Source organism: Watersipora subatra, chromosome 10 (assembly GCF_963576615.1).
Source record: "Watersipora subatra chromosome 10, tzWatSuba1.1, whole genome shotgun sequence".
Classification (NCBI taxonomy): domain Eukaryota; kingdom Metazoa; phylum Bryozoa; class Gymnolaemata; order Cheilostomatida; family Watersiporidae; genus Watersipora; species Watersipora subatra.
Window position 1 is genome coordinate 55,158,847 of NC_088717.1, and position 23,510 is coordinate 55,182,356.

The following is a 23,510-nucleotide window of genomic DNA, read 5'->3' on the forward strand; positions in this document are numbered from 1 at the left end:
TTTGTTTTTGGGAGTTAAACATGAGCATTGATCCATTTTCCTCGCTTTCTACAAGAGAGAAGTGCACAAAAATTCTAGTCATAAATCTAATTTGCTAGCTAGAACTACCAAAAACAATTTGAAGCAAATATTATAGCTAGATGAAACGATAAAAAAGTTATGAAACGATGATTGGTGATAGGAAAAAGTTATAATTTTATTAATTAGTAAATGTACTCACGAGTAGTAAAATTATTAACTTTAGTATATACGCAGGAGACTTAACCTTGAAGATACATATAAATTTACCTCTATTCTCCTATCTTCCTCTGCAGCATAAAGCTGTTTGCCGCCCGTCAACTTTAACCATAAGCTGTATGCCGCAATCTTTAACCACCTGATGCTCAGAAAACTCTGAGTCATCTTTGCTGGAACTGGAAGCATTGTTACAATTCTGTTGTTTGTCAATAAAACGTGTCGATGCAGTAATTCAGTAAATTTACGAAGTCAGTTAATTCAGTAAATTAAATAACGATGTCAATGCGCGATCTAGTAATTCAGTAAATTCCCTAACGACGAAAATTTTGAATATCACAGACAACTCGTTTTATTTGCGATAAAATTTATTATGACCTAGATAAAAATTTTCTGCTGATGTTTAGCTAAAGAAAAAATAGTACAATTATCACTCATGGACTCTTTCATATATGCACACTTACACACGTCACGTATAAAGCATCCGCCTGAACTTGAGCGTTTCAGAAAATGATCTTTTTCAAACGCTGATATCTCTGGACAGGGTTAGTCTACAAAGACAAAAATGACATCAAATTGTAGCTGATATTTTAGCCTTATATTAGTCTTAATTTCATTTCATCAACTTTTTGACGCAATCACATCTTTAAGAGAGGAGAACAACCGTGACTTATATGTTGTTAAGGGAGGGGAAGACAATGACTTGTATGTTGTTAAGTTGCGAGTTCGGCAGCAATAGAGTCAACTCCCAACAACTAGGGAGACCTATAGAATGTGTGGTACTTGTACACGTATCTACGGGCACTCTTTCTCAGGCTTTCATTTTAACTCAGTCTGTCTCAGTTATAATTGCTGCTGACAGGTGCATCAGTACGATCTATTGATTCCTGTAAATACAGTAAGTGCTTATATCTAACCTCCTCTTTAACCCTCATTTTATTGCTCTCCGCTATCATGCGTGTTCATTGATTCCCTTTATATTACCATTTCATCTGTTAAATTTGTATGATGTCTTATTAACCACGCGTTAAACTCGCTCTCTGACCCCGCACGAATTTCCGACTTTAAAGCACCTCGACTCTACACCCTCTTAGGAAGATTACACTGATTAGAGGTATCGTGGGACTAATAATTGTTGTGCGTCTGACGACACTCCTCTAATGGTGTCCAGCAGGCTGATAGCTGCCGGCTCTGCGCTGACAGCTATCGGCAATGCTCTGACATCCGCTGACCATGTGCTGTTGACGAGATGGTCCTGTGGCTAGTTTTAATATGAGATTTTCACATCTGCATTTTGTTATGTTGCTAATAAAGCATTTGTTTGAAATAGTGGTGAGCTGTTTTATAAAAAGAGAGATGTTCGCTTTAAAATAGATTAACAAGTGGTTTTTATTCAGTTATTAGCTATTGAAATTCAGTATTTTTGTTGGAACAATTACTATCGTATTAGTGAGAAGCTTTAAAATCCCCAGGAGCCCAGGCTATAGTTTCCTACTGATTACATTGCTATGTTTACTCTTGCTTGTCCATTAAACGATGTACAATGGAAGCATTAATATTTTATAACGTCTTTAATTACTTGCAAAATCTGTACGACTGTTAAGGCTGAAACGCATTGGAGAGATATTGAGTGAATTTTTGTATGAATTCAAAAGAGTTGACGCTAAAGGTAGACGCTTGCTGTGGCTTGGTCATGATTAGCTAGCTGATCATTAGAAAGTACATTTCAAAACAAAATCCGGAATGCACCAAAAGAATGTAGTTGAGCTTAAAAAAACAACTCGAAGCTCTAAAACAACAATATTTTATTATGAGTTAAAAAAATATTATGAATAAATTTATTACAAACAAATACTTGAAATATGCAGTTTATGTTATAAGGGTTATGATAAAAACTGACTACTATAAATGTCAAGGACAAAAGATTATGGCCACATATGATGCCTCCAGCATGTTTTGTAGAGCGCCAGTGCTATGGCTGACGTTCACACTAGCATTTCGCAACTCATATGCACTCCAGTGTGTTACAGCAAGCTGTAACACACATAGGTATATGTAGCTCTATCACATATAGGTATGTTTATTTTAGCTTTCTCTGTGGAATTCATCTAGTAGCATCCCTCTGTTCTCCTGATGGTGATATAGTTGTTCTTATTGAAAGGTTCTAGCAAAATTAACTTTATATTAAATTATGCAAGTTTTTCATTCTTTCATCTTTGCGAAGCAGATTATGTAATGAAAAGCAATAGACAATCACTATGTTTCCATGGCGCGGTCCATTCGTAAGTCAATGTCATCCGCGAGATGGAACTCGTATAAAATCCACAAAGCAAGCAAGTGTTGTTACTTGCAAATTTTTACTGAATGTTTCATGCTTGCAAAAGATGGAAACAGTATTTACGAATGATGTACAAGAAAGCTGCACAAGTTATTATATTTTAAACATTTTTCATACTCAGTCATTCTTATTTGAAAGTGTGCTGCTAAGCGAGACATGATTGCATTATGACCTTCTGACCTTCTGACCTCTTGTGTAGAATTCCTTTTATTTTTAAACAAATCGGCAGTATTAATCTCTAAGTCTATTGAAACACTTATCTCATGGTAACTCAACAAGTGCACACAACTCCAAACCTACATCATCCGCACAGTAAAATCATAGTAAATAACAAATAGAGAATCGCTAAAGGCTGGTTCTGGTTCATACTACATCGCCGTGAGTCAGCGTTTTTCTTTCGGCATTCGTAATCGATTATGTGAATTGTGAGCCGATGGTATCGACGAAGCATCGCGGACACGTCGGGAAAGTTTGCAGCTGCCAAACTTTCCCGGTATTTTACCGAGCATTGACGACCGCTTTTCAAATGCGAACTATTTCGGCGATGGTAATTCGCGGTCGCGGATAGCGAAATTTATTCATATCCCTCTATGATAGCCACTTCGAGACTAGATTTTGATTTCAGCGCATGAAAACAAAGATGTTTCTTTGCGGAAATTTGAAAAGATAAATGATAACGCTACGTCACGGAGTATTTTTGGATGCAAACGCGGATGGGTTTGTGTTAGTGTGAACACTGTTATCATCAACGATCACCAAAGTATTGCGGCATCAACGCCGAAATACAGTGATATAGTGTGAACCAGCCTTTAGCCGCGAGTAGAACTATGCATTATGTGAATGCTTGGCGTACTATAAGTACGCCAAGCCAATGATTCGAAGGTTTGGTTCTGGAAGTTAAAGATTTGCATTGATCAATTGATTTTCTTCACTTTCTACAAGTGATAAGTGAACATCTTAACCCTTTCGTGGGCGAATTTTCAAAACTAAATCAGACTCCCATGGGCGAATTAATTTTCCAAAAAATCAATTTTTTCCAAAAGGTTCATACACTTTTCTGTGTGTTATTATGTGCATATCTCTATGTTTAAAGATGCATATGTATACATGTATATGTCCATAGGCATATATATATATTATAAACAAATAAAAATGTATAACATAAAATATATGCTTTTCATTATAATTGTCTATTTACGAATGATATTTTCGAAAGCATTCTCTTTTACAAAGGCCCACATCACAGTCTTTGCACCATGTACTTATTCGTGTAACAAAGAGCTCCCACAAAAATGTACTTCCTGGATTGACAGGCTCAAAAAACTTTTCAAAATACTCTACTGGTTGAGCATCTACTGGAGTAAATACTGAGCCTGTCACTGCTATAAACTGCTGAATTGTAGGAGATTTATCTCTGTTTATGTTGGTTATATTCTTCCAGGCACTGGCATCACTCCTACTCACATCCTCATCATTACTGCTACCAGCCTTTTCATCACTGTCACTTCCAGATGTAAAGCCATTACAATCACAATTCAAACCTGATTCACTGTCATCTCTTGCTACTAAATCTAAAAAGTCACTGTCATCTTTGAATCTCTTAGTAATTTCGGTACTAGTACTTGCTTTATGAGAATAATCTCGGGAGGTTCTTTTAGAAGTCGCCATGACGGTAAACTAAAGTCAAACTCTCAAAAAATTCGGTAAATAAAAGCTAAAACCGAAGCAAGAAAAATAAAAGTTGATAAAATATTTAGAACAATTTTCTAATTTTTTTCGAAAGTTTATTTATTAATCACTGCTAAAAACGATCGTTTTTTTCAACCTTGAAGTCAATTTTTGAGGCTAACTGAAACTACTATATCGTAGCTTGCTATTGGTAAAAAAAGTAAACAAAAAACGGCATTTAGCTAACCAGAAACGGCAATAATAAAATACGTTACCGAAACGACAAAAACGTCGCACTGCCCATTAGCAGCCGTATCGCATAGCGACAAAAACGTCGCACTGCCCACGAAAGGGTTAAGTCAAATCATAAATCTAATTTACTAGCTAAAACTGCCAAAGAAAATTTGAAGCAAATATAGCTAAGTGAAACGATAAAACATTATAAAACGATGATTGGTGATAGCAAAAAGTTATAATTCTATTAATTGGTACATGTATTAATGAGTACTAAAATTATTACCTTTAGTATATTCATCAATCTAAGCCATTGTATTGCTAGATGCTACGGATTAAAACAAGCCGTCAAGAACTCACTGTACACACATATCTCGCACGCGCGCACAGGAAATTACATTATAACCTCAAACAGGAAAATATAATCCGAATGTAAACTCAACAGTATATCTATAAGAGACTCGAAGTAAAAGATAAATTTACCTCCATTCTCCTATCGTCTTCTGTAGCACTTTAACCGTCTGATGCTCAGAAAACTCAAAGTCACCTTCACAGTAACTTTACAGTAATTTTTACAATTCTGTTGTTCATCAATAAAACGTGTCGATTGAGTAATTCATCAAAGTAACGATGTTAATTAATTTAGTAAATATCGATGTCCATGCGGTTTAATAATAGACTAAAATCCCTAAATTTTAGATCACAGACAACACGTTTTACGAGTGATAACATTTATTACGACCTATATAAAAATTTCGTGCTGATGATTGGCTAATGAAGCGATCTTATATTTATCGCTCGTGGGCTCTTTTCAGATGTATTACTAGTTACGTTACGAATGAAGCACCCGCTAGAATCTGAGCTTTTTAAAAGATGGTCTCATTCAAACGCATATATCTCTGGACAGGATTTGTCTACAAAGACAAAATTGACATCAAATTGTAGCTGATGTTTTAGCCTTTTATTGGTCTTAATTTCATTAAATCGACTTTTTGGACGCAACCACATCTTTAATCGCAGCCATCACGAAAATGCTGTAGATTGGAATCCCTTTTCAAAACGGCTCAAATGGGACCTAGTTGAACACAATGGCTTCTGTTTACACTTTCATGCAACCTCATTTGTTGAAATGTTTTCACAAATTTACTTCATGCATTCAATAAAACCGTGTCTATTGTCCTTACGCATCTATTTCATCATCATTGTAATGCTATCACTTTGAGCACTCATATTTCAAAACCTAGCCAAAAATTCGTTTAATTTTGTAACCTTAGCTCGAAGGAGTTCATATCATCCTCTGATAAACATGACGAGTCTGTTGGTCACCTGTGATAGTGGAAAAATGCTGCAGAAATTTTTCGCGCCATTTGGCAGGAAGTATGGGTCACATGATCAAATTATGACAAGATGATTAGACCAGGCTGAAATGAAACTGTAAAGTAGTGAGCATCTATATTTGATACGGACCTTCCGGTAGAACCCGAAGTGTTTGTCATAAACTAGTGCTATGAGACGTTTTATATTGAGCCTTTTATTGGCGTTTCATTTCACGTGATAACATCACGTGTAAAAACATTAACCAGAATGTTTGAGTACGTCATCGAATAAAGAGATTACAAACTGGCGTTTTTGGGATGGCGGCGATAAACTGTTCATTTTTGAGCTTTTACGAGCTTGTAATCACATTTACACATATTTTGCACTTACAACACAGCAGAGTAAGACATGGTGAACCTTTAAATATCAAATAGCTGTAATGTGAATTTTGTTGCAAGTCAACCTTTAAGAAAGACAGTAATTTAGCAGTTTTGCAAGCAAGGAAAGCAACTCCTTGTTTAGCATACCTCTTATAAATGCTGTGCCATTTTGGACAGACTAATAGTGTTGGAAGTCTTCAATCTCATTATTCCAAGGTTTAAACTCATTCTCTCTAGCTAAGCTAGCGTTTGCTGACAGTACGCAAAGACTCATGTATAGCATGTATAGCGTATCGCTGCTCACAGGCTTTGCGGTGCATGGGTATCCAGGTGCCATAAAGTAGGTGAGTGTGCATAGGCTATATATAGCCGTACTCTGGTTTTATAGCCTTCTAAATTGCTCTGTACAATTGTCGGGTGTACATATGAAACTGCTAGCTCTGACAATCAGTTGTTACAGATAAGAAAATTTGCATATCTTAGTTAATAGTATGTTGTCTCAGCAATATAACGAGGTTATTTACTACTGTCAGTCAGATTATTTCAGCCGTAAAGCCGTATTCAAGTATTCTAGGTGTAAACTTGTTGTTAAGCTATACGTGGTTGACGTAATGTTCATGTTAAACATAGTCATTCTGCCGACATGTAATGTTCATGTTAAACATAGTCGTTCTGCCGACATGTAATGTTCGTGTTAAACATAGTCATTCTGCCGACATGTAATGTTTGTGTTAAACATAGTCGTCCTGCCGACATGTAATGTTTGTGTTAAACATAGTCATTCTGCCGACATGTAATGTTTGTGTTAAACATAGTCGTTCTGCCGACATGTAATGTTCATGTTAAACATAGTCATTCTGCCGACATGTAATGTTCGTGTTAAACATAGTCGTCCTGCCGACTTCAAAGATGAACTTACTCAAAGCTTAGGTGTATTTGATCAGAAAGTCTAAGTATTGTTCTATTTTTTGCGATTGCGCTTGATGTTTGAGGTCATATGACTGCCAGGATGTATCAAGATTAAGATACACAAAATCTGATCGCGGTTAAATCGCTCTGAAAAATACGTGCGAAATGATGCCACTAGTTGTTATCATTGCTCTAGTTGATATCGGCTATTGTTATGCAGTTACATAATTATGCGTCTCTATTCTGTTGGTCTCTTTGCAACTATCAACATCATAGTCGCACATTTGCCTGATCTGAGTGTTTTAACTTCAATCAAGTTTTGTCAATCTTAAGCTTGATGAAAAAGCATTGTGGCAGTCAGATGACCTCAAACATCAAAAACAATCGCAATTGATAAAAAATACCGATACTTTCTGATAGAGTCTACTAAAACTTAGTGGAAGTTCATCTTCAACTGTTAGTGGTCGCTGAATAACACAGCCATGGAGAGGGCACTAAAGTTGTACTACACTAAATGAGTACTAAAGCTGTACCAAAGTTTCATGAGTATACAAATCCCAGTCGAAGCCACCAAAATTTATGAGCTGCCTTACTAATCTGAATAGAACTCCGGTAATTTATTTGGTTCTAACTATTTCTTGCTTTATATCATGTGATCTTTTACCTATATATAGTAAACATTATGGAGGACAAAATATTCATTGTGTTATTTACAACTTCACGCTAGTCAGATAATAAAGTAAATATTGAACTCGCTAATAGTATGTTGTCCAATTAAACGGGAGTACGTGAAATACACCCAGTCAAACCGAACAGAGCATTAGTTGCAAGTTCTTACGTTTTTGTAACTTCTGCTGGTTTTCTAACCGAAGTTCCCGTGTTGAAAGTTTTACTTCACTTACATTGTAATCATCTTTTTAGGATGTAACTCTTACTCCAGGCTACCCAAAGGAATAGATTCGTCAAAAGGGATTTTGTATTTAGGATATAAAATCAATGGCAAAAGTTGTAGGCTACATACTCACATATTAGAGTGTTAGTGGACATTTGAGATGTCAGCAAAGCATTTTGGGAGCTGTCAACTGCACAGTAGCGCTTCCATTAATGTTGGCTGAGATTATTCAAATGTAAGGTAAAATGTTACATATAGCGGAGAACAGGCTAGCTCTGAATAATAGGTTTGTGAGCACTCGCCGGTACTTGCCTAAGAGAGTACCCTCCAATCGATATCATTATTACACAATGATCAACACTTACATACGAGTCTCTATTTTGAATGCTTATAGATACACCTACAAGTTTGTAAACACAAGGAACAAAATATGTCATTGATTATTAATTATATACTATATTCTGAATTACGTATATAACAAGTATTTACTAGTTAAAACAGGTTTAAATCTTGTTCTAGCAGTATGTTTGCTAGTATTTGTATATCATCCTAGTTTAAGTGAGTCTTTTCTAATTGTTTGTGCACTTTGAAGCATTCAGTATGTTATGGCGATTGTGATTCAGGCTGACTATATAGTTTGAAGACATGTAGTAGATGTACAGCCCTCTTGAGATTAGACTGTTGTGTAATGAGTGGAGCCACTGAGTTACTTTGTCTCTCCGTTAGTTTCTCCCATTCTACGAAACATTTAGAGTATGTCCGCTCTGCTCTTGCATTAGATACTTTGTGCAAGCGCATTCGATCTTTTCTTGTCAATTGGAAAAATGGTTGATGAATATTTCGAAAAAGTGTCATAGCCATTTTGTATTAATGGATATGATATCACCGATCACTTCAGCTCGGTTTTGATCCTTTCTCCATGATTCCACATGATTCAGCTTGCATGAAACCCAAGTCTTCATTTTTGACTACTGTCAACTTTTTACAAGTTGACAGCTCACAGCATGCTGATACCTCTTGCAACTCAGATAGCGCATGACATGATGATAATTCGTCAGAGTCCAAGCTGCTTCCTGTCATCTTCTCTCTCCGGTTATCGTGTTTTATGACCAGCTTTACTGGTTTGCTATTTCTTCTCACGCTTACCTTTTTGTTTTCATAAATGGTCGAGGGCGGCGAGAGCCTGTTATGATTTCCAAAGAATCTTGTGCTCTCAGGAAGCAGTGACCGGCGTCTATTGCTGCCCATCCCATGAAGTTCGGTTGGTGAAGCACGCCGAAAATTGTCTGAACTTCCTCCCATATCCTCGGACAAGCGTTTCAAAGTTCTGGTCCACATTTCGTCTGGTGTCTTTGGTCTACCGTCCCATGTTGTCTGTCTTCTCACGGATAAATTGTCTCCATAGTCTAGTCTCGTGATGTTGGGTGCACTCGTGCTGCTTACTAATATCTGCGGCAATACCTGTTGTTGGCATGCCTCACTCTCTGAGGTCTGTTTGTTGAAGCAGATCTGAGGCAGCAGATGTTGTTGGTTTCCTTCATTCTCCGACGTTTGCGTGTTAAAGTAGACACTCGCCATTCGTCTGCACGAGAGATTGTCCATACCAGAATCTAAAGGTGATAGGCTGAATCGTTTGCTGCCTCTCCATGATGACATCGCTGATGGACGACCGATGTAAGGACTGCTCCTTTTGCAGACGACGCTAAGGTGAAGGCTGATGAGGGCTACCAATATGATTAGCAGTATCGCTAGCAGAGGTGCAAGATATTCGAGAAGTGAAGATGTGTTTGTCCATTGCAGCCCCACCTCGATACCTGTACTTTCTATACCATCGGCTGGTAGGCTGGTGTTCATTCTTTTTTTTATGCTCACTCAATCAGTGAGAGAAAAAGAGAGAAGAGACTGGCTGCCACTACTATCCACGAAGAGGTCTTTCGCAAATCAAATTACTGGTCACTGTGCCAAGAGCAAGCTATTCTTTGCCGGACTGAGTCAGTAATCGAAAGACTTCTTCTTATGTGATTGCCATATCCATTTCCTGTCACATAAAATATCATTGACATGCACATGTTTCGTACAGTTTTAATGCCAGTAGTTGACGTCTATGCAAGCCTAATTTGCATCAGAGATAATGAAATCTGAAAGAAGAGTTGTACTTTAAGTAGCTAGCAGTCTCTCCCTCGGCATTCCCATAAGAACTTTCATCTCCGTGCTCAGCTAAATATGTTGCTTATTTCTCATTAGCCTATAGGCTATAACAAGTATTAAAAATTAGGGATGTGAGGCAGTAAGCTATATATCCTACTAACCAGGAAAAACTTCACTATTCACCAAAAATGAACTTACATAAAATTTTAGTAGATTTTATCAGAAAGTATCGGTATGTTTTGTCATTTGCGATTGTTTTTAATGTTTGATGTGATTTGTCTGCCAGGATGTTTCAAGATTAAACGCGATAAAACTTGATCAAGCAAAAGTACGACTATGGTATCTCTAGTTGCAAAGAGACTGACAGAATAGAGACGTGTAACGCTGCTACTTGAACACAATAGCTGATATCAGCTTTAGCAGCGATAGCGACTAATATACGTCATTTCACACATATTTTTCTTCTGAGCATTTTAACTACGATGAAGTTCTGTAGATTTTAATCTTGAAGCATTCGGACAGTCAGATCACTTCAAACATCGAAAACAATCACAAATGATAGAAAAATACCGATACTTTCTGATAAATCTACAAAGACTAGTGTAAGTTCATCTTGAACTACACTGCATTTTTTGTGTCTCATATAAGGTCATTCGAGTCTTTACCAAGTAGCTCAAGGTCTATGCATCGCATTATTGCTCCATAAAATTCTGCGTGGATTTTTTGTATTTTAGCAAGATTATTAAAAAACCATGCATGCTAGTTACTTTGAGACTTCTCCAGATTACGAACCAAGTTGTACATCCTGTTGGCTATCAACTGTCACAGTTAGTTAGTAATAAAATGACAACAGTAACAAACTCTGTACATACAGCTCATGTATGTACAGCAGATGGTATTATTAGTGCTATCGTGATTTGTTTTAATTTCATGACCTCACCACCAATGATCTACTTATTCCTGTACCTGTATAACTGCTGTAATAGATCCTATCACGCTTTGCATAGACGTCCTATCATCAACCGCATTAGCAAAAATGACTGACTATACATTGTGTGAGGTCGTGACTCGATCAATCAGTGACTGCATCAGATATAAGACATCCAAGAGCAATTACATAATGACCTCCTCTCAGTCTTTATTAATCCATATAATGCCACCTTCCTACTAGTATAACAACACAACACATGTCATATGAGCAGCAGCATTCATTCGTGTTAACTTATATATAGCATTGCAGTGTTAGTCTATGTTAACTTATATACAGCATTGCAGTGTTAGTCGATGTTAACTTATATATAGCATTGCAGCATTTGTCGATGTTAACATTTATACAGCATCGTAGCAATAGGCTACGTATCATCATCGTATTCCTACTCAAGGGCCAGGCAAGTTCTACAGGAGTTTGAGACAATTTTTAGATTAGTTAAGTTTGTGTCTTATATTTCAATACTCGTTGATTATTTGATTTTGATTTTTGACTTTTCTTCTTATCGAAATATCCTCCAAAGGAGGTATGACAGTAGAACGTTGCAATGTTTAAAAAGTAATAACTTCATGTTCCGATTTATGCCAGAAGTAGGTTTGAAAGTGGCCTATAGACACAGGTAGACAGGTAGACACCCATAGACAGGTCTTTTTTGTGTATTGGCATACAGTTGTATAAAATGCCATTGGTAAATTACTCGAGATCACAAACATGTTGCTTGTTTTCAACACTGTTAAAATGAGCTTTTATAAAATTTTATCCTATGATTTGCGATCGTGTTTTATTTTGAGGTGATCTGACTGCCAGGAATGTTTCGAGATTAAAATCGCCAAAACTTAATCGCAGTTAAAACACTCAGATCAAGCTAAAGTGCAGTTATGATGTCTATACATGTAGTTGCAAAGAGACCGACAGAATAAAGACACATAACTCTGCAAATCGAACACAATAGCCTATAGCAACGATCGCAACTAGTGATGTCATTTCGCACGTTTTTGTTAGCGGAGTGTTTTAATCGTGATCAAGTTTTGTCGATTTTAATCTTGAAACATTGTAGAAGTCAGATCACCTCAAACATCAAAAACAACTGCAATTGATAAAAAATGAATGATACTTTCCAATAACATCTATGAAATTTTTTTTGTAAGTTGATATTTAATGTGCGCAGACCATGCAGATCACTCTATGTAACTCATAGAACTCTCCTATGAGTTTGGCTTTGGGCAATTCTTACCAAATTTCAAATAGCAATGAATCACCATTTTAATCTACTATGTAAGTGTAACATGATACATGATTCATATAGTATGTCTTAGTTTTATTATGGGAGGCAGGATTCTCATCCCAATTTCTCTTTTAGCTACATAGCGCAACCATTGATGACCACTATAGTTGCAACCTAAATAGGTTTTTTGTATGTTAGGAGAACATTATACAGATGTGATACTGGTGTGGTATTGCCATGGTGGTGATAACCAGGCCATGGTCGTAGCTTAGTTCAGACCAATATTTTTGGATAATCAATTGTGCCTTTCAGTTCACGCGAGCGGTTGCGTCCCCGATTATTTTCAAAACAGCAATTCGTAAAGAGCACACGACTTCGCGCCAATTGCATTTTGGCCAGTTTCAAGAACTGGCCAAAATGACATGACATCATTACTAGCGTCTTTCACCATTTAAATCTATTAAAGATGGCGCTTTACAACCAACCGACAAAAAGATGAATTGCTGTTTTTCCATTGTTAAAAAGATTAAATAAAAGTTTTGCAATCCTCAACTGTGGCATTGAACTTGGCAGCGATATTCAACCATGCATTGCTTTTTGTAGTTTTTTTGCTGTTTAATGCTTGTCTTGCAAAACTTCATATTTTCTCGTATCTCTTCCATAAATTGTATTTCTTCAACAGTGGCAAACCCTCCATATTCATACCAGACATAATAACTACACTAAACCTGTGAAAACAAAGACCCTACTACGTTGTCAATAAATGAACAAAGTCCTTGACTCATCTCTTTTGCGGTGGAGGGACTAACTACATAATGAGCCTGAAGTTACGCGGCACACTCGATTCACGTCAATCTTAGCGTAGCGAGTTCGCACCTACACACGATCGCGGCAGATAATTCTCTTGTGGAGTGTGGGCACAATTTAGTTGCGGCACCCTGCAATTTCATAGCTATTCCGTTTACATCACTTATGCACCTTCATAAGTTTGCATAGCAGAGCGCAGCACCTTTCACGACATACATACGACATTGATCTTAAACAGGCCTAAGAATATTCTTCGCTGCCAGGATTAACGATAAATCCAGTATATCAAAACATCGTTCACACTGCTGCCTAAATTGGAGTGAAATTGGTGATAGGACAATTCTGCAAATTACTTTTATGTTGCTGGAGTTGTTGGCATGTAAAGAAGACAACTTCTAAACTAGAAGCCGACTGTGATATAAGTTTTTTGTGCTTACAGGTCGGATGCCATCTGGCTGCAAAGTGCTCCATGATCTCTCAAGCAATGTCATAGATGATGAGTCCAATACTATTGATGACAGAGCCGTTATAGAGGAGCTACAGTACACTGAGGTTTCTAGTGTTATTCATCTCCACCACTGATCCTTTTTTCCTTTTCCGTATTTTGGGAGCCAGAAATGATTGCTATAATTTGCCCAGCCTTACTTAGTCACTCAAAATCTCTTTCCATCGTGTTTTATTTCTAAACATGTAGGTAGCATTATAGCCTCTTTCTTTTTACAGTTTCTCATTGTTAACTACAAAGCCATTTGGAGTTGTTGCCGTCCTTCGACAAAGAAATTGCATCGTCGCATGATTTATGGGCTAATTGGTCAATTTTATTAAGTTTGTTGCACATTGGATTACATCATTGACTTCAATGAAAAAACCTAAATTTTGTTTTTACTGACCGTATTATATTTGAATAATTTAGAAACTTATCGGTGCTTTGTTAGTCAAATTTTGTCATTTTTAAATGGTGTTAACTAATATGGCTGTAGGTTTTTTAGGTCTACAGGTATATTGAAATGAATGATTGGACAGCCCCCTGGTCATCACTGAACGCTATAGTTTTGCAATCGAGACCTCCACAAAAATTCATCCACTCGTCATTGCAGGACTCTAAAAAAATTGCAATACAGTTGTACTTTATATAGATGTATATAGCGTGTCAAACTCATCTTTAGATATTTTCCCTCTGGTCTGCCCTGTTTGAGATGATACATTCAAATTCTGCCGACCACACATTTTTACTGCTGCCCACTCAATATTTCATGTACAGTGGAAATGTTTAAAAATTTAAATTACACCTTAATAACTGGTACTGTTACTCCTAGAGGACACCTTAATAACTGGTACTGTTACTCCTAGAGGACACCTTAATAACTGGTACTGTTACTCCTAGAGGACACCTTAATAACTGGTACTGTTACTCCTAGAGGACACCTTAATAACTGGTACTGTTACTCCTAGAGGACACCCTAATAACTGGTACTGTTACTCCTAGAGGACACCTTAATAACTGGTACTGTTACTCCTAGAGGACACCTTAATAACTGGTACTGTTACTCCTAGAGGACACCTTAATAACTGGTACTGTTACTCTTAAAGGACACCTTATTCACTGATACTGTTACTCCTACATGACACCTTAATAACTAGTACTGTTACTCTTACAGGACACCTTAATAGAGACCCTGCAGACGGCTGCCAAGCATCTAACAGAGGCCGAGCGGTTTGAAGCCCTTGGAAGTCTATACAGAATTGTAATCCCTCTCTATGAGAAGAAACGTGATTTGGAGGTAACTATTTGTGAAGTAAACTTCTGTAGATTGATCAGAGTTGTTCTCTCCTATTGTAACCATCCTTGAAATGACAAGAATAGTCTGACTTTGTCTATGGTTTCATAGAAAGGTGGTACAAAGATGCACTAACCAAGATGTTAATCTTATGTACACACTTGCTTGTGTGGTGATAGAACTGTAACAAATTCAATTGTGATAATTTTTTTAGAAATGTTTGTTAAAAGAGATCCTTGCTAGCCAGTAGTGTTTGTAGTTATTTTACAAACTCTATCTATCCTTGACCTCTCTTACATGGTAAGTTGTGTGAATAACACCTGCTTCAATTTTACAGGGTAGTCATCCGTAATACTAATTGAACAGTTGTCTTTTATGTAATAATTTTGTGACCTCCGACCTTTGACCTGAGTATATTTGAGAGCATTTACGAAAAACAGAGTTGTAATTTTCTTGTTAGCAAGAGAGATTTTCATGATAATTCCGTCGCGTGATATTTCCGTCGCGTGATATTTCCATCACGCAATACTTTCGTCGCGTGATACTTTCGTCGCGTGATACTTTCGTCACGTGATACTTTCGTCGCGCGATACTTTCGTCGCGTGATACTTTCGTCACGCGATACTTCCGTCACGAAACTTTGTTCAAAAATTAATTAGTCGCAAAAAGGCTAATAGATTTCTGATAAAAGGTCACCTAACCGAGTCATTACGGAAAATCAATGTATTAGCAGTTTAGCAGTAGATTGTTTTGTAAGATTAGTAGTGTCATAATTCTCTTAGTAACAAATGTGAAACCATTTTTATAGCACAAGTTTCTTATTTGAATGAGACATTTGAATGTAAAGTTAACAAAAGGTTGGTTTATTATATTATAGTCGTAAACAATCTGAATTTGTTGTTTGATTGCCAGTGGTGTAGTACTCCGCAATGCTTTTGCATTCTCTGAACAATATTAGAATTCAGTCTTCAATCTTGTACAGCTCTAAGATTTTGTTCATATCCAAAATAACCCAATGTTTTGGAGTTATTTCCAAGGATTATTCATTTGATACGCATCTTTTGATTGTATCATTAGCTGTCAGAGTGTAGACTTTGTTTCTTGTGAAGTAGTTTTGCTGTATCTTCTATTGATAAGCTAAGATGGGAAAAATCTATGCGTATTCGTTAAAACATGCTCTTGGCGATAAGGCAACTCCAAAAAGATAAATGAAGATTACTTTCAAGTCATATTAATTTCATCATTTCATCATGTCCTTAACTTCCAAGGATCAGCAGAAAGCTTTTCATATGTGACAGTCTTAGCTATCTCCTCTCTTTTTCGTTACATTTCCTTGTTATGATCGGTTGGCTGTGATTCTTTGGCGAAGTAGTTCAAATGTTTTTCTGCTTTTGTCGAGAATCTTCATACTTTTGTAAAAGATTTTCAGATTTATTTCAGGACACTTATAGCATCGAGGGTTGAAGCAGGCTTGTTAGGTTTGCTTTTGCGGCACCACAGCGAGTGATTATTATACATGTGATGTCATGTCTTCTATGTAGAATCTAGCTGATTGCTATCATACCCTACATGAGGCATACAGCAAGGCTGTTCAAGTGACCAAAACATGCAAGAGAATGCTAGGCAGTTACTTTCGGGTGGCGTTTTATGGTGAGGTAAGTCGAAATTAGCTGTCACCCTTCCTTTGTTTTTATGGTAAGTACGTACCAATCAGCTGCCAGCCTTCTCTTATTTTTATGGTGAAGCAAGTACCAGTCAACCGATATACTTGGCACATTTGGAAAGCTCCCATTCTATGTAAATTAACGAACTAATAGATGGACAGACTTCTCTATACTGTTAGTTTCAGTGAGCTCTGCCAAAGTTATGTATGCATCTTATTTTATTTTTCAGCCTTGAGTTAGTTATTTTCCAGAGTTACATTATGTTTTCTACTAGAAGTAGCACTGGCTTAAAAATAGTTCGTAAGTGGCAGGTATTTGTGATACATTGACGCATTTAGTTAGTAGTGGATATCAGATATTGTTAGCGGATGCATCTGTTGGAAATGGTTTACCCCACCTACAGTTGTTAATAAAGCCAAGACTTGAAGCTACAGATGATGAAATGAGTAAACTGGCTGATTATTGCTGCAAAATAAGCCAACTGCAGCCTCAAATAAAATAAATGCTGACCTACTTTGGCACAGACTATCACAGACAGAGTAGCATAGCAAAGATCTAACTGTGGTTGGAGTGTGTAGTCAGCGTTGTTATTGGTAGTACAGCAAGTGTTGGAAGGTTGATTCCAAGTTAAATATTATATGTACGATAAGCAATAAACATCCTGGTTGGTAATGTTGTACTTGTTAGTACAAAATTACCAACAAGTAATTACTTGTTAGTAATTGTACTTCTCTAAGGGCTGTAATGATTAGAATATCTCATAAAATATATACAGTGTGTCTCATACTACACATTTTTATAAACAGAGCTGTTCACCAAGTTACATTTGCTCAAATTTGTCTTCCCATGTATGAGAGAATTGCGTTTGTCATGGAGATCAGAGCTCGTGGAGTTTTGGGATTATTGCGGTAATTCCTTTATCAGCTTATTAAAATATAAAACCAATTGGCAGAGTTGTCCTTTTATGTATACACTTTATTATTATCACGGGAGGAGATTACTCCAGTGTTCTCTTCCAAAATAATTGTTTCAGAGATGCATAAGAAATAGCAAGCGCTGATCTCTGGAGAAATTTAATCCTCATTATGAATTTGCCTTTCACCTTTTTTTCTCTCATTGCTGCAGGCCTTTGAGGACGAGGATGGTAAAGAGTACATATATAAGGAGCCAAAAGTCACTCAACTGCCTGAGATATGCGAGCGTCTAAAAACTCTTCATGGAGAAAAGTTTGGCCATGACATAGTTAAGATCCTTCAGGATAGCAAGAAGGTTTGTTGTTACTAGTAGATGATAGTTTGTGATAGTTGTGGCAGTAGTTATACTCTCAAGGAATCCACTTTTGGAAGATTACTTCAAAACTTAGCAGGGTATCGGAGCTACTCATGGTTTGCTACTAAACTTGTGGTTTTGGTTTCGATGTTTCGGTTTTTTCCATGACTACAGAGGTGTGTCCGATGTAGTCATGGAAGGACAGCATTATAGCGGCTATAGTTGAACCGGGATACCCAAGGCGCCATCACAAGCTATAATCCTCTTAAGCCTTGTTAGAAGTTAGACTATGACTCCTTCTTGTATCACTTCGGCGACATACCTTTCATTAACATGGAAATCGGCTATTGAGTTGAACACATTTTTTCTCCTTCCAACACCGAATTAAGATCATGCTTTTGTTCACATAGTAACACTGTAATAAATAATGAATAATTGAGCTTTAAAATGTCATAACGGTATTGTTGGTTTTACAAGTGAGACCGGATGGTTGGCGTCAAATATCTCAAATCTCTTGGAGATAGACACTGCATAACAATTAGGGAAAGAGAAACCAGGTGTTTCACTTATTACAAACAAATGATTTCATGAGCAAGGTATGCAGGACATAAGCTCGTTATCTCCGTCCCTGTCTCTCCTATCTCAATACATATTCTAATATTGGAACTTTGGGCCGCATTCATCCATCAATATCACACCCTCGGTTTGACTTTCCATTAAATATTCTCAATTTTCCTCTTTAAATTCTGTTTTCTCTGGAACTAATTTCACTTCAAATAGTGGCGCTTCCTTGCGGTTAGGATTTAGCACTATGCAGCTATTGTCTCTGACCCTGTTGGGCTTGCATAAAGTACCTTAATGCATTTTTTGCGGTAGATCGTCATCAGCTGATGTCATCGAATGTTGTTTGCTCTTTGGCTTGCATGTCATTACTCATAGCCTCATCAGTCAATGGGAGTCGTTATACCTGTTGTGTCTCTGGTGCTCTGTACAACAGTAGCACTGGATTACCTCGGCTTACCAAAGTTCCGCGTACAGCATGATTGTACAAGATTGTATTTTGAGAATTACAGTAAAAACTATTTTGAATTATTTGATTTAAATTCTGCTAGTTTTTTTATCATATGTTTTCGAGTGTAAAAGGTTAACCAAGAGCCTTATGCTCGGTTAAGATGGATATTACTTGGCTTGCGATCTCTCGGCATCATAAAAGTTCTCACTGAAATCATGTCGCTGCAGGCAATAAAATGACTGGTGATAAAAAGGAACAAAAAAACGATCATTCAACCAACTCGTGGGAAAGTTCTAGAAAATACTTTAAGAGTGCAACTGTGTAATATGTAGTTACATCGCGCTGTAAAAATGCCAGCCTTAAACCAGTTTATACATTGACAAAACTAAATGCTTACACTTCGCTAGAACATGATATTTTTGATCTCTTTGAAGCTATAGTCCCTTTTTGTTTGATAATTTGGTGTACATCTATGTTCCTCGGTTGCATACCAAACTAGATCGAGTTTGCATCTATGTAGGTCAACTGTATATCAAACTAGATTGGTTGTGCATCTATGTAGGTCAGTTGTATATCAAACTAGATTAGTTGTGCATCTTTGTAGGTCAGTTGTATACCAAATTCAATTAAGTGTATGTCTATGTATGCCGGTTGTATACCAAACTAGATTGGATGAGTCTTTCTCCTTGTGATGATGCAGGTGAAGTTGCCATGCCCAGTGTGCATGACAGTGGGCTCTAGGTAGGGTGGGAGCCATGGCCCGTGACAATAGACCACAGGTAGATTGGGAGCCAATGTGCATGAAAGTACATTACAGGTACTTTGGAAGACAATGTGTGTGACAGTAGACTACAGGTAGGTTGGTATCCAGTGTGCATGACGGTAGACTACAGGTAGGTTGCTAGCCAGTGTGCATGACTGTATACTACAGGTAGATTGGGAGTTGTTGGGTCTAGATTTTAACCAAGTTATTTGACCCAGATGACTGTCTAAGTAATTATAAGTTTATAGTAGGTGTCAGACATTTCTTTATAGTTCTACCCGCCGGCATTTGTCACTTTTGCAGGTTAACTCTAAGGATCTTGATCCTCATATTGCCTACATCCAAGTCACCTATGTCATTCCTCACTTCACAGACAAGGAACTTTTGGAACGCAAAACAGATTTTGAGAAAAACAACAACGTGAAACGATTTGTTTTTCACACGCCATTCACTAAGAGTGGCAAAGCACATGGCGAGATCACAGATCAGTGGATGAAAAAAACTATTCTAACTAGTGAGTTCTTACTGTTACACCCCTTGCAGGACACTGTTCTTGTTACACTCCTTGCAGGACGCTCTGTTCTTGTTACACCCCTTGCAGGCTTCTCTGTTCTTGTTACATCCCTTGCACTACTCTTTTTGTTACATCCCTTGTAGTCCTCTCTGTTATTGTTAAACCCCTTTCAGGACTCTCTCTCTTTTGGTTACACCCCTTCCAGGACTTTCTCTTCTTGTTACACCCCTTGCAGGACTTTTTCTTTTTGTTAAACCCCTTCCAGGACCCTCTCTTCTTGCTACATTCTTTCCAGGCCTCTCTCTTGTTACACCATAACTTGTGCTTCAGTAACTAACGATTAGCATATTTTTATCGTCTTTGCCGATTGTTAGGGGGAACTTAGTCAACCTTAGCTCGACGTTTACAGACAGTACCCCATTGAGAGTTGCTCTACATTAATTTTGTTTTCAAATATAAAGTTGCTCAAGTAAGCAAGTAGGGGCTGTCTATGCTGCTCACCTAGCATTAAGGTCCAAACACACTAGGCGATTTTATCGCGAGCGTCATGAGGAGGGCGGAAATATCGCTGGCGTGTGCATAAACACACTGGAGCGATTCACTAGCAAACGATATAATTGGCACACAAACTGCCAATAAAATTCCGTATCATTAGTTTCTTCGGAGTTGTTAATAAATCTAGGTTAGTCAATATGGCGCCGTCTAGGCGACAACGTAAACAACTTACGCAATTGTTATTAAACCTATCTCCCTTTCACGGATTGTACACTGCCTACACTACAAGAAGATATAAGAAAAACGATTATTGTATTTTTAACTGTAATATTTTTTGCTATTTTTAAGCATATTTTATTTTGTAGTGGTTTTTTATACTTAATATATTAAATATTTACCGTTCTCAAGATGGTCAACCTGCGCAACGCCTGACTCCAAATGTTGGTTGTCAACTCGGATTTTTGTAATTTTGTTTTTTATGGTGTACAGGACTGGGAATGCTATTATTAAATTTATGAACAATCCAGTGTTTGTTCTGAAGATGTTTCAATCGTTACAAAATAGCAAATTGTCGCTGCTGTACGTTGGTGAACAGCGATAAGAAATAATTACCTGCCATAAAATTGCATTCTGGTAAAAGCCAACCAATCGAAATGCATCTCGTTAGCGATAAAGTTGTGTAGAGAAAGTCTAACGTTATCGCTCTGCATGAGCACGCTGAGTGAATTCTAGCGCAGATTAGCGCCACGCAGCGCGATATCGCTCCAAATATCGCCTAGTGTGTTTATACCATTATAAGCACAAGCCATGATTGAGAGTTGTTTTTGGAGTTGTGTTCTCGGTACTGCTATACAGTTTGCCAAACAAAATAACTGTTATGCTTTGTTAGCAATTCTGCATTTTGTAGCATTGACCTCTCATAAAACATTCTTTAAATAGTTGATATAGTGAGATTACTAGTTCAGTTAAGGTTTAGAGTCAGATAGAGATCATGCTTGTAGTTTTCTCTCTTTTCATCTAAGCAGACCGATTAAAATAAAATATCTTTGGTTAATGATGCTTGAAAGTAAAGCATTACGAAATTAACATGTTATTGTCTTTATCATGGCAGACTCATATTTTGGCAAGCTGACGAGCAATTAAAATAGAAATCATGGTAATAGATCTCATTTGCCCAACAGAGTAGCTGAACACTATTCATCAACCTCTATTGTCTTTGTCTGTGTGTCATCCTTCCAGTATACAACTTAATTTCATTCCTGCATTGCCTGTTCAAAGTTGGGCTTTAGTTCTGGTTTATTTTGCACAAAAGAAGAATCTCTAATAGCTGCGCAGAACTTGAAAATAATTATTAAAGCCTAAAAATATTATTTATGACAAATATCTTACAACCGAAAATTAGGTAACGTAATAATAATCTTTACTATAATAAGAGTCGTGTCCTTCCGTCTGTCCAAAGCTAGACTTTTTCCCTAGCTTCCACAGCTCGTGGAAGCTAGGGAAAAAGAATGCATCATATGTAGTTAGAACTCATCACACTGGGCTTAGTAGCCAAAAACTCTAACACCTGCGCCTATCGACGTTGTTCCAACATTGAGTAATTATACATAATTGTTATTATGTATAATAATAATAATAATATATTAGAATAATAATATCTTTCTCAGCACATTAGACTGCTCGGGTACCAGTAATATTCATGACCGGTTTATGATCTTTTCACCGTGCCGAGTTCTATCAACAGCTATCAGGCTTGAGTCACAGTCGAACTTTGCTTCTTTTTATTAATAATAAAGAAGCTTTTTAAGTAGCCTCAGTGCTTTACTTAGACTTTTTTTTAACTTTAGCCGCCAAGTCTTTCCCGTATGTGAAGAAGAGGATATTGGTGAGCGGGAGGAAAGAGGTAGATCTGTCCCCAATAGAGGTAGCCATCGAGGAGATGACGAGTAAGGTGACAGAACTCAACCTAGAGGTCTACTCCAGTCAGCCTGACATCAAGAAACTGCAGCTCAAGCTCCAAGGTCTCTTCTCAGCACTAGCAGTTGTTTGTGTTAATCATAATCCAGCTAGTCCAGCAGCGCTACAACTCTGTTGCGTCTTTTTTCCAACATTCATGGCAGCATCAGTGTCTTGCGCAACCTATGAAAGCTTTTTTATCAGCATTTCATCTCAGTCTTTTTCTCTCAGCATCCGTATTTGGTTTTATTCGTTACTTTCCTTTTTGGCAGCATGAGTATCTCATAAAACCAATAACTGCAGCCCGAATGTTTTGTGCTACCCAAAGTGGTTCTGATATCTCAATTATGTTTTTCAAACAGTAAGACTAGAAAATGTTCCATTGAATGGATTATCAGTTAATGGCTTTGTACTTATTGCCTCTGAAGTTGGTAGAAATGTTGAAATATGGTAATCATTAAGTCCTGCAAGTCATAGGATATCTATGGCCATTAATTATCCATTTCTGATATCATATTTCTGCGGTGCTACGATACCAAATTTAATATGCATAAAGAATGTTGGTTTATAAAACATGGCAACTCGAAGCTTTACTGTTTAGGAATTTCTGCTAACAGTATATAAGATTGGTCGAGAAAAATCTTCCATGAATTTTCTGCTTTTGGTATTTTCTACACAGATTTTATGTGATTGGCCGACAACTGGCATTCGCTCTGAATATAGTGTAAACGAGGGATTTCAGCGTTGTGGTAATGCTGATGCATAAGAACATTATCACAAACAACGAGCTTTCAGTTTCAGGGTCTTGTATCATAAAACCTTTATTTGAGTGCCATGGCGCTCTATTTTTTAACTCTTTCCCTATAGTGGCGCTTTATTAGAGGTGACGCTCTAATAAAGGGTGGCGTTGTATTTTTCA

At 37.2% G+C, this 23,510-nt stretch overlaps 1 protein-coding gene across 9 annotated transcripts in view; it reads left to right on the forward strand.

Moving 5' to 3' along the window:
- The window catches only part of LOC137406570 (dedicator of cytokinesis protein 9-like), a 106,056-nt gene that overhangs the window by 73,083 nt on the left and 9,463 nt on the right, over positions 1–23,510 (forward strand). For all 9 annotated transcript variants that reach the window (XM_068093165.1, XM_068093169.1, XM_068093162.1 and 6 more), the window contains 6 exons: positions 13,580–13,692; positions 14,799–14,921; positions 16,460–16,573; positions 17,708–17,851; positions 19,930–20,140; positions 22,483–22,656. In XM_068093165.1, coding sequence (XP_067949266.1) covers positions 13,580–13,692; positions 14,799–14,921; positions 16,460–16,573; positions 17,708–17,851; positions 19,930–20,140; positions 22,483–22,656 — 879 coding nt within the window. The remainder of the gene's footprint in view (positions 1–13,579; positions 13,693–14,798; positions 14,922–16,459; positions 16,574–17,707; positions 17,852–19,929; positions 20,141–22,482; positions 22,657–23,510) is intronic.